At 48.2% G+C, this 17,952-nt stretch overlaps 1 protein-coding gene across 1 annotated transcript in view; it reads right to left on the reverse strand.

The window, feature by feature from the left end:
* The window catches only part of LOC129708979 (plexin-A2-like), a 196,982-nt gene extending 182,665 nt beyond the window's left edge, over positions 1-14,317 (reverse strand). Inside the window, 2 exon segments of the mRNA XM_055655091.1 lie at positions 11,656-11,838; positions 13,079-14,317. Coding sequence (XP_055511066.1) covers positions 11,656-11,838; positions 13,079-14,248 — 1,353 coding nt within the window. The 5' untranslated portion in view covers positions 14,249-14,317.
* Between the last annotated feature and the right edge of the window lie 3,635 nt (positions 14,318-17,952).

Raw genomic sequence — 17,952 nt, forward strand, 5'->3', positions numbered from 1 at the left:
CAGCCGCCTGTGGCAATGAATTCCACAGATTCACCACCCTCTGACTAAAGAAATTCCTCCTCATCTCCTTCCTAAAAGAACATCCTTTAATTCTGAGGCTGTGACCTCTGGTCCTAGACTCTCCCACTAGTGGAAACATCCTCTCCACATGCAATCTATCCAGGCCTTTCACTGTTGAATAAAGTTTCAATCAGGTTCCCAGAACTCTGGTGATGTGTTTCCTCTTCCATTACTCCTTGCACCAATAGTGTAGAGATTTATTAATGACATTATTGTGGATGCAACATTACTGTTGGGTATCAGGGTCAGCATGGAAGGGTTGGGCCGAAGGGCCTGTTTCTGCACTGTACAACTCCATCCCATGGCTCTGGTTGTAACATAACGTCCCAAGTCGGACACTGCAGGTTGCAGGTTCACCTCCACCCTAACGTGGTCTGTGTAGACAGTGAACCATTGGTTATAGTCTGTGTGTTACACTGTGCAGGCACCTTACAGCTGAAGGTGTCCTGGTTGGGTTGCTCCTGGGCCTGGCCAAGCTGGCCATCCGCGGGTCAGGTGGAAGTGGGCTCTGCCCGAGCCGGCTGCCCACCCCTTTACCGGGGTTACGTGCACCCCCAGGTGGTGTTAGAGAGGGACTAGCGCTGTCCACGGGCGCTGTCCACGGGCGCCGTCCACGGGCGCCGTCCACGGGCGCCGTCCACGGGCGCCGTCCACGGGCGCCGTCCACGGGCGCCGTCCACGGGCGCTGTCCACGGTCGCTGTCCACGGGCACTGTCCACGGGCGCTCGGGGGGATTTCCAGGACCACTGGGCACCGCGGGGTGTGGGTGTATTTTCAATAGGATGGGGCAATAGTGATTGAAGAATATTTGTTTGTACGGGTATTATGGTGGTGCTGGGGCGTTGTGTTGTTGTGTGTGTTGTCACGGGTGTGTAGCAATGTCCACAAAATTTTGAGATTTAAAAAACCTCTGGGCAATTTATCCCATCAGATAAAGCAATAACAATAAGTTTAATGATTGACACCAAATTCACTTTCATATCTCAAGTATTAAAAAAGTTATGACCATTTTCATACTCGGAAATTAGCATCTTGTTCCCTATTGATTTTCAATGGACATTACAAAAAAGCTGTGATCTTGGATAGTCAAACGCCCATTTCTTAAGGAAAGATAAACATTTTTAAATAGCCTAAGTGTCCAAAGATTATTCACAAATAATTCACAATATAACATGATTTTTATATCTAATTTACATTAATTTATAGGCCAAATGGAAGGAGTTTAGTGTTCAATTGCTGTCAATAAATGCCCATTTAAATCGGCTTTCTAGTGGGTTCATGTGGAACGCGCTGGTTTAGAACGTTGACATAGCGCTGGATTAGTGCCCTCAAATGCTGAGAGAAATACAGCGGGATATAAAAACTCCAAAATGAAAAACTCGCTATAGATAACTCATATCAGGGTTATATATATGCCCCATTTAATGTAAAAATAAGGTACATACCTTTAATTGTTTGCTTTATAAAACCCTGGGGCTGCGAGAGGTTGCGAAATCAGAGAGTAATTTTAAAACTATTATAACTATATTATCGAGGCCTATAAAACTAATAATACCTTTTGCGACCGGGTCTTGCAGCGATTTTTCGTTAATGATTTACTAGGCTGAACATATGCGATTAGTACAGCCTAGTAAAAATCGCGTTTTAAACCCGCCCCCTCCAAACAGCGCCAAAATCGCCGACATGGCTGAGGGCAGATTCCCAATGACGATTCAGGTAGGTTTTGTAACATACCTACTGTGTGCGTGACACTGTGTGCGTGACACTGTGCGTGTACCTGTGTGTGTTACACTGTGTGTGTGTGTGTGTGTTACACTGTGTGTGTGACACTGTGTGTGTGACACTGTGTGTGTGTGTTACACTGTGTGCGTGTGTTACACTGTGTGTGTGTGTGTTCCACCTTTGTGTGTGTGTGTTACACTGTGTGTGTTACGTGTGTGTGCGTTACACTGTGTGTGTGTGTTACACTGTGTGTGTGTGTTACATTGTGTGCGTGTGTTACACTGTGTGCGTGTGCGTGCGTTACACTGTGTGTGTGTGTGTTACACTGTGTGTGCGTGTGTGTTACACTGTGTGTGTGTGTGTGTGTTACGTGTGCGTGCGTTACACTGTGTGTGTGTGTGTTACACTGTGTGTGTGTGTGTGTGTTACACTGTGTGTGTGACACTGTGTGTGTGTGTGTTACACTGTGTGTGTGTGTTACACTGTGTGTGTGTGTTACACTGTGTGCGTGTGTTACACTGTGTGTGTGTGTGTGTGTGTGTGTGTGTTACACTGTGTGCGTGTGTTACACTGTGTGTGTGTGTTACACTGTGTGTGTGTGTGTGTGTGTGTGTGTGTGTGTGTGTGTGTGTGCGTGTGTCCGTGTGCGTGTGTGTGTGTGTGTGTTGTGTGTGTGTGTGTGTGTGTGTGTGTGTGTGTGTGTGTGTGTGTGTGTGTGTGTGTGTGTGTGTGTGTGTGTGTGCGGGTGTGCGTGTGTTACACTGTGTGCGTGCGTGTGTGTGCGCTGTGTGCGTGTGTTACACTGTGCCCGTGTACACTTGCTACATCACACTCAGCTGCACAACTATCTGGTTACAACAGAGAGTTTCTGGTCATCATTCTAATTCAGGGCCACCGTCAAACTGAACACAAACAACCCAGTTAAAGACCAGAATCTGACCAGGCTCATCATCATCATCTTTGGTAGAAACATAATCCCACTGTTCCAGTAACAAATGCAATCTATGTGCTGCCCTTGTTTGGTTGCAAAATGCACAGCAGGTTTCTGAGAAACATGATGTAAATAATAAGATCAGAGCGTAGGCTGCACACTGCTGACCGATGCAATCCTGCCCGCCCGATACAATGATTAGTGAATTAGTAGTTGTAATGTGGCACTGACCAGATCACCTTTCAAAGCTGATACACCTACACCACACCTACACCTCCACCTACACCACACCAACACCTCCACTTACACTCCACTTCCACTCCGCCCCAATAACCATTTGACCAACAGCAGGGAAAGGTTCAAAAAGCCAAGACAGACACCAAATGCAAGAGTTACAGAAATGTGAAAACGCACACCTCCAGATTCAGGGACAGTTTCTTCCCGGCTGTTATCAGGCAACTGAACCGTCCTCTCACCAACTAGAGAGCGGCCCTGACCTCCCATCTACCTCACTGGAGACTCTCTGGGGAAGCACATTCCGTTTGTAAACCAGCATCTGCAGTTCCTTGTGTCCATAATGAAACCATTTGACCTGTACTACAGACAGGTGTAGACTCTGTCCACAAACCCCCCTCTACTGGGAAGATTAAGAATAAGGGGTCGGCCATTTAGGACTGAGATGAGGAAAAAAATCTTCACCCAGAGAGTTGTGAATCTGTGGAATTCTCTGCCACAGAAGGCAGTGGAGGCCGATTCACTGGATGTTTTCAAGAGAGAGTTAGATTTAGCTCTTAGGGCTAACGGAATCAAGGGATATGGGGAAAAAGCAAGAACGGGGTACTGATTTTGAATGATCAGCCATGATCATATTGAATGGCGGTGCTGGCTCGAAGGGTCGAATGGCCTCCTCCTGCACCTATTGTCTATGTTTCTAGGCCAGTCAGAGTGAGTGAGGCGAGTTGAATAGGGTTTGAAGATTGGCAAAAGGTGATGCAAAAGTCCGGAATTGTTGCAGGAAGTTGGGAAATACGAAGGAATTTGTAGCCCGTCTTCCCGACTGGAAGTTGCGTAAATTCACAAAGGACTTTGGCAGATAATATGAACTGCCTTCTCCGTTACACCGCTGTTACTAAATGCCGCGGTTACTGAACTCCCACTGCAGAGTCACCCCGCACTTCAGAACTCAAACAGAAAATAAATATTAAATCTTCACAGCTTCTCTGGGAAGAGTGCCAAATAACTGGCAGAACGGTTGCCAAGTCTGGAGTGCCTGGTTCATACCAAGCTGATTCATGTTTCCACTCCTCCTCCCCCCTTGTTCTTGGCTTCAGCTGAACCAAGTCTTCAGTTGCTTCATGATCAGCTCACGCAAAGACTTTTGCTTCAAGCCCAAGGTTAAAGCTATTGAAGCTCACAGCAGTATTTAAACATGCTAATTAGGAAGGGTGATATCCAGTTTAATTATCCTGAGATTGGGGGGGGGGGGGGGGGGGGGGGGGGGGGGGATCTTTGGAGGATGAACATGGAATGGTGGGGTCCTGGAACGATTCCCATCAGCCAGATTCTGAACGGTACCTTGAATAGTTTCACATATTTAACGTGGAACTCAAGATCAATGCTTGGATTGATCAGGAAGGGTTAGTGTAGGTGGAAGCATGTTGGCCTGGAACTAACCACTGGTACACTGTGTGCAACCTTCTAAGCGATAGAGGGAATCGAGTCAGCAACTGAAACTCACTTCTACCCAAGTCATCGAGTTAATAGTTACCTGGACAGGTACAGAGGTTTAGTTTAGAGATACAGCACAGAAACAGGCCCTTCGGCCCACCTAGTCCAAACCGACCAGTGATCCCCACACACTAACACTATCCTACACCCACCAAGGCACAATTTACACTTACACCATGTATACAAACTTAAGCCAATTAACCTACAAACCTGTACGTCTTTGGAGTGTGGGAGGAAACCGAAGAACTCGGACAAAACCCACGAGGTCAAAGGGAGAACGTGCAAACTCCGTACAGACAGCACCCGTAGTCAGGATCGAACCTGTGTCTCTGGCACTGCAAGCGCTGTAAGGCAGCAACTCTACCACTGCGCCACCCTACAGGTACAGGGTCAAAGAGAACCTTGCTCACAACAACATGATGGACACAGACACAAGACACAGGGAACATCAATTATACAAGAACTACGTGTGTTCTCTCTAATCTTCCTAAAGAGCTGAGTTGTACAGTTTGTAACCACTCCAGTATTCAGTGTGAATACAGATCCTACATCTGGGGCAGCAGCTACCCTAAAGATGGACACCAAAAGCTGGAGTAACTCAGCGGGACAGACAGGCAGCATCTCTGGAGACAAGGAATGGGTGACGTTTTGGGTCGAGACCCGTCTTCATACTTAAGAACCGAACCAGTCTGAGGAAGGGTCTTGATCTGAAACCTCACCCATTCCTTCTCTCCAGAGATGTTGCCCGTCTCACTGAGTTACTCAACATTTTGTATCTATCTTCGATGTAAACCAGCATCTGCAGTTCTTTCATACACGAAGCAGCTATCCTGAGATGCTGGTGAAACACCACACACACACAGGCACCCACACACACACACACACACACACACACGCACACACGTACACACACACACACGCACCCACACACACACACACACACACACACACGCGCGCGCACACACACACACGTACACACACGTACACACACACACAGGCACCCACACACAGGCACACACACACAGGCACCCACACACACACACACACACACACACACACACACACACACACACACACACACACACACACACACACACACACACACACACACACACACACACACACACACACACACACACACACACACACACACACACACACACACACACACACACGTACACACACACACACACACACACACACACACACACACACACGTACACACACACACACACGTACACACACACGCTCACACACACACACGCACACACGCGCACACACACACACCTACACACACTAGCGATCACACGAGCCATGCCCCCTACACAGGTCCACGTGATGTTAGTACCCAGTTACTGGCAGGCGGTGACGGGAAGGTACCATCAGCCTGTGCGTGCAGCCCAGTAAACAGAGACGGTGGTGAAGGGGAATGTGACAGGGCTTGGCCAGTTACGGCCCATTGGGAAACTGTTCATGGATATCGTGTGAACCAAACGAGGAAGTGACAGATTGTTGAAGGTCATGCACTCTGGTTCCTTTGGGACCTTTTCTAAAAGGGCGACTAACATAATGTAAACTCACATTTGTTGCTTTAACCCACATATTAAACCCCAGGCAAAGTCAACATTAACGCTGAAGAGAAATAAATTTGTTCCTTTAGTCAACTTTCCAAAATTTAAACCAATTCCAAGATTTAATGCAATTTGATCTATTTATAGAATGCATGAATGAACTTTGCCACAGCTCGATTCCAGCTGGTGTCCAGAGAGAGAGAGGACTCGAGCTATGGGTCATCATCTCTGCCTGGTCCAAGTATGACATACCACCGCACATTGGTGATTAGTACGGGTGTCGGAGGTTATGGGGAGAAGGCAGGAGAATGGGGCTAAGAGAAAGAGATCGATCAGCCACGATTGAATGACAGAGTAGGATCGATGGGCCGAATGGCCTAATTCTACTCCTATTCCTTATGACCTTTCCACTGCTGTGTTGTTAAACCCATGCCCAGAGAGTCACTCAGATTAAAAGACTCTACACATGTAATGTGGACTATTTAGACTTTAGAGATACAGCACGGAAACAGGCCCTTCGGCCCACCCAGTCCGTGCCGACCAGCGATCACCCCATACACCAGCACCATCCTACACACATTAGAGACAATTTACAATTTTACCAAAGCCAATTAGCCTACAAACCTGTACGTCTTTGGGAAGTGGGAAGAAACCGGAGCAGTCACAGGGAAAACGTGCAAACTCCCTACAGATAGCGCCCCTAGTCAGGATCGAACCCGGGTCTCTGGTGCTGTAAGGCAACAGCTCTACCCGCTGCGTCACCTCTCAGAATACAATTGACCAGATCTTGCAATGATCCTGATGCAGTCAGATGGGCGAGTGCAGGCCATCAACATGGTCAACAGGAACACTATGGGCCGAAGGGCCTGGTTTTGTGATGTGTGACTCGTGGGTTAATTGTGAGATTATCAGCACTTTATGGGAAGATTCTGAGGACATGTTGGGGTAAGTTGGGATAAAATGGTCAAAATATGGAACAGAGTCCCTGCGCAATCAGGAAAATGCTCACGATAAAAATGCACAGATAGTTCAGGTTACAGAGAGAACTAACCAGCAGAGACCAGCAGAGACATGTTGTACATGTACATCCAGCAGAGACATGTTGTACATGTACATCCAGCAGAGACCAGCAGAGACATGTTGTACATGTACATCAACCAGCAGAGACCAGCAGAGATATGTTGTACATGTACATTACCCAGCAGAGACATGCTGTGCATATACATCAACCAGCAGAGACCAGCAGAGACAAATTGTACATTAACATTACCCAGTAGACACCAGCAGAGACATGTTGTACATGTACATCAACCAGCAGAGACCAGCAGAGAAATGTTGTACATGTATATCAATCAGCAGAAACCAGCAGTGACATGTTGTACATGTACATCAATCAGCAGAAACCAGCAGTGACATGTTGTACATGCACACCAACCAGCAGAGACCAGCACAGAGACATGAAGGCCCAGTTGGCTCATTCACTGTTTAACAGTCACTTTACAAGACCAAATGCCTATATGTTAATTCTCAAACCACCATGCACATTTTGCAAATCTTTGTTTGAAAATTGCTTTGGCATTTTGTAAAAATGACCCAACTTGAAACGATGGTGCGTACACGGACTAGAGAGAGCATTAAACAAGGAGTGTATGGAAATAAACTGTTCCTGCTTACATTAACTAAATAGGCAAAGAAAGATGTGGCGCTTCTGACATGAAAATGATAGCTGACAAGTGGTGGGAACGATAAACGTCTCATTCAGCCTGAAACACAGACACACAGAGGTGGATTATTCAACTGATGCCGAGTCATAGAGTGATACAGCATGGAAACAGGCCCTTCAGCCCAACTTGCCCACACCGGCCAACATGCCCCATCTACACTAGTCCCACCTGCCTGCACTTGGTCCATATCCCTCCAAACCGGTCCTATCCATGTACCTGTCTAATTGTTTCTTAAACATTGAAATACTCCCTGCCTCAACTAACTCCTCTGGCAGCTCGTTCCATACACCCACCACCCTTTGTGTGGAAAAAGTTACCCCTCAGATTCCTATTAAATCTTTTCCCCTTCACCTTGAACCCGTGTCCTCTGGTCCTCGATTCCCCTACTCTGGGCAAGAGACTCAGTGCATCTACCCGATCTATTCCTCTCATGAAGAATTAGATCACAAGAACCTTTCCAACCCACCACAGTTCCATTAGACATGCTAACCCCCAGACACTCTGACCGGGAAACACTGACCCCTGACCCCGGGACACGCTGACCCCGGGACACCCCGGGACACGCTGACCTCGGGACGAGTTGACCCCGGGACGACGCTGACCCCTGACCCCGGGACGAGCTGACCCCTGACCTCGGGATGAGTTGACCTCAGGATGAGTTGACCCCGGGACACGCTGACCCCGGGAAATGCTGACCCCTGACCCCGGGACATGCTGACCCCGGGACACGCTGACCTCGGGACATCAAGGTGGTTGGAATGGGAAGTAGATGATGTCCAGCCTTTGTCCAATTCTTCAGTCAAAGAAACTGAACAACATCTGATAGACAACACTCACATATTAATTGTTTAATTAGGCATCATATAGTCAAGTGACACAGAAGGTGAACCTTTGATCCAACTTGTCCACACTGACCAAGAAGCCTATCTATGCTAGTTTGTTTCCATTTGGTCCAGATCCCTCTAATTATGTCCGACCCATGTAGCAGTTAGAGTGGCTTTTAAAGGTAAATGTATCTCGACGGGCTGAATGGCCTCCTCCTGCACCTATTGTCTATGTTTCTTTGTTTCTCTGTAATCCTGCATCATCATTGGGTCTAAATCCTTGCTCTTTCTCCCCAACATCACCTTCAGCAGCAGAAGCTCCAGTGGCTCCGTGGTGGAAGGGTGAATAAGAGGTGGGTAATAACTGCTTTCCATATCCTGTCAAATGTAAAAGTGGGCCTTCAATTGCTGAGATGATAATACCATGCAACACTGCATTGAAGTTGTAAATGTGATAGATGGGCCAATGTGCCACCAGAGTGGGAAAGATCAGCACATTAAACAGCTCAGCCTTTCACTCAACATAGACACAAAACTCTGGAGTAACTCAGTGGGACAGGCAACATCTCTGGAGAGAAGGAAAGGGTGACGTTTCAGGTCGTGACCCTTCTTCAGACAGAGAGATGTCTCTACTTTCTTAGAAGTTTCAAGAGATTCATGTTTACCTCCAGTGAGACTGTTCACAGGAATTCAAATCATTACCAGATTATGTGAAACTTTCAAATAACATCGCACACACGCTCGCACATACATTCACATGCATGTACACATGCACGTACACACACACGCTTGCATTTACACACACATGCACGTACACACACGTACACACACATGGACCTTGCTACTCACATGCATCAATTATCATGTCTCAGTGTGTATGTGCCCTGCCCCAACAAAGCTGATGAGCATTCACCCTCCTGGGCCCAAACATCATTGAAGACCCTCGGATGATCTTTGATCGGACTTTGAAGATAAACAAAAGTGCTGGAGAAACTCAGTGGGTGCAGCACATCTATGGAGCGTAGGAAATAGGCAACTTTTTGGGGCTGAAACCCTTCTTCAGACTGATGTAGGGTGGGGGGGGGGGGCGGGAAGAAGAAAGGGAAGAAAGGAAGAGGAGAGGAGGAGCCCGAGGGCTGAGGGAGAGCTGAGAAGGGGAGGAGACAGCAAGGGCTACCGGAAATTGGAGAAGTCAATGTTTATGCCGCTAGGGTGCAGACTGCCCAAGCGGAATATGAGGTGCTGCTCACTCTGGCCATGGAGAAGGCCCAGACTTTACCTTGCACTAAACGTTATTCCCTTTATCATGTATCTGTACACTGTGGACGGCTCGATTGTAATCATGTATTGTCTTTCCGCTGACTGTTAGCATGCAACAGAAGCTTTTCACTGTACCTCGGTACACGTGACAATAAACTAAACATTAGCGATCGTTCATGGTTCCTGTAGAAACTCTGTCATTATAAACTTTTCACAATGAATAGTTGCCCGAAAATGCAAGAGAATAAAACGCATAAAAGGATTCAGCAGGAAAGGTGTGAATCAACGGAGAGTCCAAGTGAACAACAAACTCCCCGAACTTTGCAAGTGTGTAAACATGGGCGGGCAAAGACCAAGCAATGAATGGGGCGTCTACACTGGAGATGAACCAGACGCCTACACTGGAGATGAACCAGACGTCTACACTGGAGATGAGCCAGACGTCTACACTGGAGATGAACCAGACGCCTACACTGGAGATGAACCAGACGTCTACACTGGAGATGAACCAGACGTCATAGCAACATAGAAACATAGAAATTAGGTGCAGGAGTAGGCCATTCGGCCCTTCGAGCCTGCACCGCCATTCAATATGATCATGGCTGATCATCCAACTCAGTATCCTGTACCTGCCTTCTCTCCATACCCCCCGATCCCTTTAGCCACAAGGGCCACTTCTAACTCCCTCTTAAATATAGCCAATGAACTGGCCTCAACTACCCTCTGTGGCAGAGAGCTCCAGAGATTCACCACTCTCTGTGTGAAAATCTTCCTGCATCTAGCCTGTCCAACCCCTTAAGAATTTTGTAAGTTTCTATAAGATCCCCTCTCAATCTCCTAAATTCTAGAGAGTATAAACCAAGTCTATCCAGTCTTTCTTCATAAGACAGTCCTGACATCCCAGGAATCAGTCTGGTGAACCTTCTTTGCACTCCCTCTATGGCAATAATGTCCTTCCTCAGATTTGGAGACCAAAACTGTACGCAATACTCCAGGTGTGGACTCACCAAGACCCTGTACAACTGCAGTAGAACCCCCCTGCTCCTAGACTCAAATCCTTTTGCTATGAACCAGACGTCTACACTGGAGTTGAACCAGACGTCTACACTGGAGTTGAACCAGACGTCTACACTGGAGTTGAACCAGACGTCTACACTGGAGTTGAACCAGACGTCTACACTGGAGTTGAACCAGACGTCTACACTGGAGATGAACGACTGTCTACACTGGAGCACAGGCCGTCTACACTGGAGATGAACCAGACGTCTACACTGGAGTTGAACCAGACGTCTACACTGGAGTTGAACCAGACGTCTACACTGGAGATGAACCAGACGCCTACACTGGAGATGAACCAGACGTCTACACTGGAGAACAGGACGTCTACACTGGAGAACAGGACGTCTACACTGGAGATGAGCCAGACGCCTACGCTGGAGCACAGTCAGGATCAGCAGCAGATCAGCAGATCAGGCAGCATCTGAAGAGAGATGAACGAGTTATATCTCACCTGTGGACCCTTCAGGAAATGTGTGTACTTCATCATGCTATGAGCCTGACCATTGATACTCTCTCCTGAAGCCCAGATAAGATAATTAGAACATGGCTCCAGCCCCAGGGTGAGCAAGGTTTAATAAGGTTGGAACAAGCCCGTGAATATTAAAGTGTAGTGCGATCACTCGCTCATCCCAGCAGAGAATCGCTGCATACCTTGACCAGCTCAACGTCACGGACACAACACATGGCAGCACACTTGTTCACACTTGTTCACACTTGTTCACACTTGATCTTTGCCACACACATTGCCGCCACTTTTGACAACGGGATTCTTTTACCTTTTTAAGTTTCCCGCTCTTCGTGCCGACGAAAGCCACTGAGTGATCGTTGTAGACGTACGATGCCACCGACGTCATGCGGTCCTTGTCCTCAGTGAAGATGGTGAAACCTTCCACCAATGCGGAGCCTCCCAGAGGCTGGTTTATATCCAACCCACAAAAATCATCGTCAATTGGAACCGGCTGGGAGAAGAAAACAAGATCTTAGCTCGTGACAACTCACCAACTAGATACACCAACCGCAGATCTGTGTTAAACTGGGGCCAGATGGTTTGGGACATGTGGGTACTGACATGTGACCCCAATACTGCAAATGGGGAGGAGCTGTTTCCTGCTGTGAAACTCTACAGAAAAACACCAAAACACTCAGCAGAATCTGCAGAGTCTGAAGAAGGTTCTCGACCCGAAATGTCACCCATTCCTTCTCTCCAGAGATACTGCCTGTCCCGCTAAGTTACTCCAACATTTTGTGTCTGTCTTCGATTTAAACCAACATCAGCAGTTGCTTCCAATACACAGCGTCTGTTCCTGTGCTAAATAATTCCACACTTCTTTATTTAGACGTCTTCCTTGTTCAACTCTGCCGTTCTTTTCATTGACATAAAGATTAAATGTCAAATCAGCAAGTGCTTCTTTATTCTGATGCCCTCTACTAATGAACTAACCAATCACGTTCTCCACTTCCCCGTCACAACCAAGTATCCCTCACGTCATGTACTTTCCAAAAACTATGAGAAACACTCAACAAATCAGCATCCTTCCCTGCCCTGGGAACAGAGATTTGAAGATTCACAATGGCAAGAAACTCTAGCCTCAAACAGCCTACCCGCTAACCCCCCCCCCCACCCCCCCACCCGCACCTCGTTGTGGACCAGTGGACCAGTTGTGGACCCTCCAGAGAAACTGTCCTCAGAAGCAGCCTGTCGGAATGATGTACGTCACTCTAGTCTGCACAGCCTATTGGCCAATCTAACTCAAGCAGCCCTTGTTGGACATCTCCTCTACCCATGGAACCAACTTCTCCCCCCCCCCCCCCACCCCCCCCCCCCCAAGTAGGCCATTTGTTTTATGTTCTATGTTTCTATGTGAAGGGGAAAAGATTTAATAGGAATCAGAGGGGTGACATTTTCACACAAAGGGTGGTGGGTGTATGGAACAAGCTGCCAGAGGAGTTAGTTGAGGCTGGGACTATCCCGTTTACGAAGACAGATATATGGATTGGACAGGTTTGGAGGGATATGGACCAAACGCAGGCAGGTGGGACTAATGTAGCTGGGACATGTTGGCTGGTGTGGGCAAGTTGGGCCGAAGGGCCTGTTTCCGTGCTGTATCACTCTATGACTATAATATAAAATAAGATAATATGTATGATAAATCTAATAATACAATGTAAGGCCAGTCGGGGAAGGTCCATGTTACTTACCGCATGTGTACAGTAGACATCTTTGCCCAGTAACCAGTTCAGTTCCAGGCTCCCCTCACCACGGTAACACGACTGAAGCCTCTCCTTTATTTGTCTGTTGATGAACTTCACCACAAACATACAGAGCGCAGACTCAGCTGGTGGGTTGTGATACTGTTTCTGGCCCTTGGAGAATATGGTGAAGAGGACATCATCATTGGTGGAGATGTTGAGGGAGTTGGCCAGGACCGTCCCGGGTTTGGCTAAGTATGCGGCCTGCAACAGTCGGTATTCAATCCCATCCTTCACACAACCCACGGGAAGAGAGACATAGGAATGGAACTTTGCATCTCCCTTGCACAACCGCACTATCCTGGAGGTGTAGAACTGGTCACTCGATGAACCTGTAACTCCTTCTGTTTCGGGCTGCACCGTTAGGAAATAAACAAAGTTTCCATTGCTGAATCCGTAGATGTAAAAGATGTCAAAGTGTGACACAAGTGCCAGGGTATCTGACGGGATCTTAATCAACGACGCCACAAAGTCGCTGTGCAAGACGTAATCAAACATAGCTGAAGACTCTGGGTCCTGGGGCAACTTGCGACTGGAGATTGTGGGGAAATAGTCTTGTTTACCATCCACAGCTGTACCGATGAAGAGCTTGCTGTCCGAGCCCTCTGATGAGACAATGACTCCGTACATGGTCCCAGTCTCGTTAACACTGGAGAGGTAATGTTCCTTCTTATGGGAAGGTTCAACTAGAATGAAGAGGTCATCCAATCGCAGGAGTTTGCAGACTCCCTGAAAGAGGCTCCCGCAAACCAGGAGCCTGTTGTCTGAGTAATCGATGAGTAGCAGTTTGTTGACATTGTTGGTCAGGGTGAGGGGTTCGTTACAAGGTTGGACAATCAGCGGCGGGTAGCACAGCTTGTTGTCCTCCTCTGGGCCAGTTTTGTGAGACAACAGCAGGGTGAGGTTGCTGGAGAGTTTGTAAACGCGGTTGACCGCTCCGACATAAACATTCCCAGTTACACTGTGGACCGCCAGGTGATTGAACGTCCAGTCACGGTCCTTGATGCCAAAGTTGATGAAATCGTCGCTGCTCCGTGAGGAAGGTGCCAGGGAGATGAGGAGCAGGGTCACAGAAAGCACACAGGTCGACATCTTGTCACAACCTCTTCTTGCCTTCATTGGTGGAGGGGCTTGTTGTCACGATGCACGTTGACTATTCACATGGCTCTGGAAGGCAAGATCAGCAAAACACAGGACATGTTACAACAAACGGCCACTACCTTCAATCCACACGCATTCAGTCAAATTATACTCTGGGACATTAGCCATACGGCCAGAGATGCTGCCTGACCCACAGAGTTACTGACCCACAGAGTTACTGGCCCGCAGAGTTACTGGCCCGCAGAGTTACTGGCCCGCAGAGTTACTGGCCCGCAGAGTTACTGGCCCACAGAGTTACTGGCCCGCAGAGTTACTGGCCCACAGAGTTACTGGCCCGCAGAGTTACTGGCCCGCAGAGTTACTGGCCCGCAGAGTTACTGGCCCGCAGAGTTACTGGCCCACAGAGTTACTGACCCACAGAGATACTGGCCCGCAGAGTTACTGACCCACAGAGTTACTGACCCACAGAGTTACTGACCCACAGAGTTACTGACCCTTCAGATGCTGCCTGACCCGCTGAGTTACTCCAGCACTCTGTGTTCAAGGATATTTGTGTGGCAGTTGTAATTCCAATAGATGTAAGATTATCACAAACAGTAAATGATAAAAAGGAGGAAAACTTTGAGCTTGTTTAAGAAGGAACTGCAGATGCTGGAAAAATCAAAGGTAGACAAAAATGCTGGAGAAACTCAGTGGGCGAGTCAGCATCTATGGAGCGAAGGAATAGGTGACATTTCGGGTCGAGATCCTTCTTCAGACTCAGAAAGCTTTGAGCTTGGTTAGGGCCAATACTACGAGAGTGAGAAGTGATTTAGTCATGAAGGGGAAAGGGGGGGGGGGGGGGGGGGGAAGGGGCGATTCAGGGTAAATGTCCCCCAATAAAAGTCAAAGCTGGGGTGCCCAGGATGGTGAACGGAGCAGAGAGCAAGGTCAAAGAAAGCAAGCCTGTTGGAGACTTTAATACAGCAGAGACACCAGGAGACAGTACAAGATGGGAGAATGAGAAAACCACAGAGACGATGACAAAATACTATATATGTAAAGATTGTTCTATGTATTTATCTGAAGCAGGAGTGGAGCTGGAGGAGTGGAGCTGGAGGAGTGGAGCTGGAGGAGTGGAGCTGGAGGAGTGGAGCTGGAGGAGTGGAGCTGGAGGAGTGGAGCTGGAGGAGTGTTGTGGGGTGTTGGGGATTAAAAAGATAATATCCAGACTCGGATGCACAGAAACAGGCCCTTCAGCCCATCGAGTCCATGCTGACCATTGACCCATTCATACTAATCTGTCACCCACTCCCCTCCTGTTTTCTCGTGATGTACTGAGGTGTTTATCATTGTTGAAAATGGATCAACTTGATTCCAGATTGTTGAAAGTGAAATTGCAGTGACCACCATATCTTCATCAACCACCAACTGACCCATGGGTCTGACAGGAGGGATACTGACCCATGGGTCTGACAGGAGGGATACTGACCCATGGGTCTGGCAGGAGGGAAACTGACCCATGGGTCTGACAGGAGGGAAACTGACCCATGGGTCTGACAGGAGGGAAACTGACCCATGACACAGACAGGATGGACTCCAACCCTGCACAAAAACACAAAACGCTGGAGAAACTCAGCGAGACAGGCAGCATCTCTGGAGAGAAAGAATGGGTGATTGGGTCTGGTCGAGACCCTTCTTCAGACTGATGTCAGTCGGGGGAGAGGGAGACAGACAGATAAGGAGGTGTAAGGTGTACAAGTGTAGTGAATGTCTGGAGTCTCGGTTGATCAGCAGTGCTACAGCTGTTGATTGTCACAGCCACAGCCTCCCAATGCCCACTGTTCACGGCCCAACCTCCTCATTGTACATGGAGTGAATCAAATTGGTTGAAGACTGGCGATGCTGTGAATCTAGGACAGAAACGGAGTTTGATCATCTTGTGTCACTTCTGGCTGAAGATGTCTGTAATTAAGTGGATGAGACATTTTCTCAGCAGCCCCACTGTGATTTTTAATTGTCCCTTCCCTTTGAAGGCAAACATAATCCAATAATCCTTCCAGCAATTTACTCATTACGGCACTTACACTAATAGATCCAGTTTTGTGAATCTAACATTTCCTTTTTCAGGTCTCTCTCGAGCTAAGGAGGACAATTCTAGACCCGGTTATAACCCTGGTTAGTGCAGCTTGGATTCCCACAACGTCACTTGACTGAACAAGCTCAGCTGTGTGTGTGTGTGTGTGTGTGTGTGTGTGTGTGTGTGTGTGTGTGTGTGTGTGTGTGTGTGTGTGTGTGCGTGTGCGTGAGTGTGTGTGTGTGTTCCTTGCTCAGAGGAGGTATTTACACACTTACCCTTGCACACCCATCCCTGGCACCCGCTTCACCGTGACACGCTGACAACTTTACAACTTTCAGCAGGAGAGCCGAGACCATCCAAGCAGTTACTCACCCCCTGCCCCTAATCCCCCCCCCCCCACACATGCTCCAGCATCAACCAACTGCAGGGTCCAGAGAGGACCATCTGAGGCCAGGGACAGGGGACAGACAGAGGTCTAAATGAGGAGGAGTGTCCATTTAGAACCCTTCTCCCTGGTGTCCTGCACCCTGATGTAGCCCCCCCTCCCCCCTGATGTGCAGCCCCCCCCTCCCTGATGTAGCCCCCCCCCCCCTGATGTAGCCCCCCCCCCCTCCCTGATGTAGCCCCCCCCCCCCCCTCCCTGATGTAGCCCCCCCCCCCCCCCTGATGTAGGACATGGAAACTGTTCTGGAACGTTCCAGTTCTGCCCAAATTTAAACTTCAGACACACCTTGTTCAACTCCAAACATGGAACGTTAACTATTCTGTTACTCTTTAGCCTTGTGTAGGTAAACAGTAAAGGGATGAGCAGGATCAGACAGAGAGTTGGTGGAGCCTTGTGAGGTTTTGATGCAACCCATTACTACATTGTGGCTATGTGCTGAACACAGAGGGTGGTACGTGTACGGAACGAGCTGCCAGAGGAGGTAGTTGAGGCAGGGATTGGAACAACATTTGAAAGACTCCTGGACAGGAAAGGTTTGGAGGGATACGGGCCAAATGGGACCAGGTGGATGGAACGTGTTGCTCAGCAGGGCACAGATGGGCAGAAGGGCCTGTTTCTGTGCTGTACCACTCAATATTTGTGGACAAAATCAACTCATGGACATCTGTAAATACAGAACCCTGAGAAGTGAACTCTTTAATCAAGGAACGTAAGCTTGTTTTTATATTTTCAAGTCAGTCAATTTCGATTAAAATCAACCAAATTATTTCAGAAAAGCTTCGTGACAATAAAAGCCAAGTAAAATAAAAGGATTTTATAAACTTCCCTCCCTGCCTTGTTCATGTGGCAATCCTTTCTTCAGCCACATCTGATGCATCATTGCTCACCGCTATCCCCTCAGCTCACCGCGTGTGGCTTAAACCAGCTGGAGGTGGGACCCACCGCCCCAAATTGCCTTCTGCTCGACTGAATACAACCCTTGGGCCCACTCTCCTCATCAATCAGCAGTCAGTCACCAGCTGACAGATTGGTCAGGTGTTGTCAGGGAAAGGGAGCAGATGAAACTTGCAGCGCCATTGTTACAGAGCAAGGTTACAACCTCATCAATCAGCCTCTTCACCCCCTTCACAACAAGCCCCCCCCCCCCTCCACGACCTCCACCTCTCCCCAAACAAACTGCGCAGGAAGGAACTGCAGATGCCGTATTAAACCGAAGGT

This window comes from Leucoraja erinacea, chromosome 24 (assembly GCF_028641065.1).
Source record: "Leucoraja erinacea ecotype New England chromosome 24, Leri_hhj_1, whole genome shotgun sequence".
NCBI classification, from domain to species: Eukaryota; Metazoa; Chordata; class Chondrichthyes; order Rajiformes; family Rajidae; genus Leucoraja; species Leucoraja erinaceus.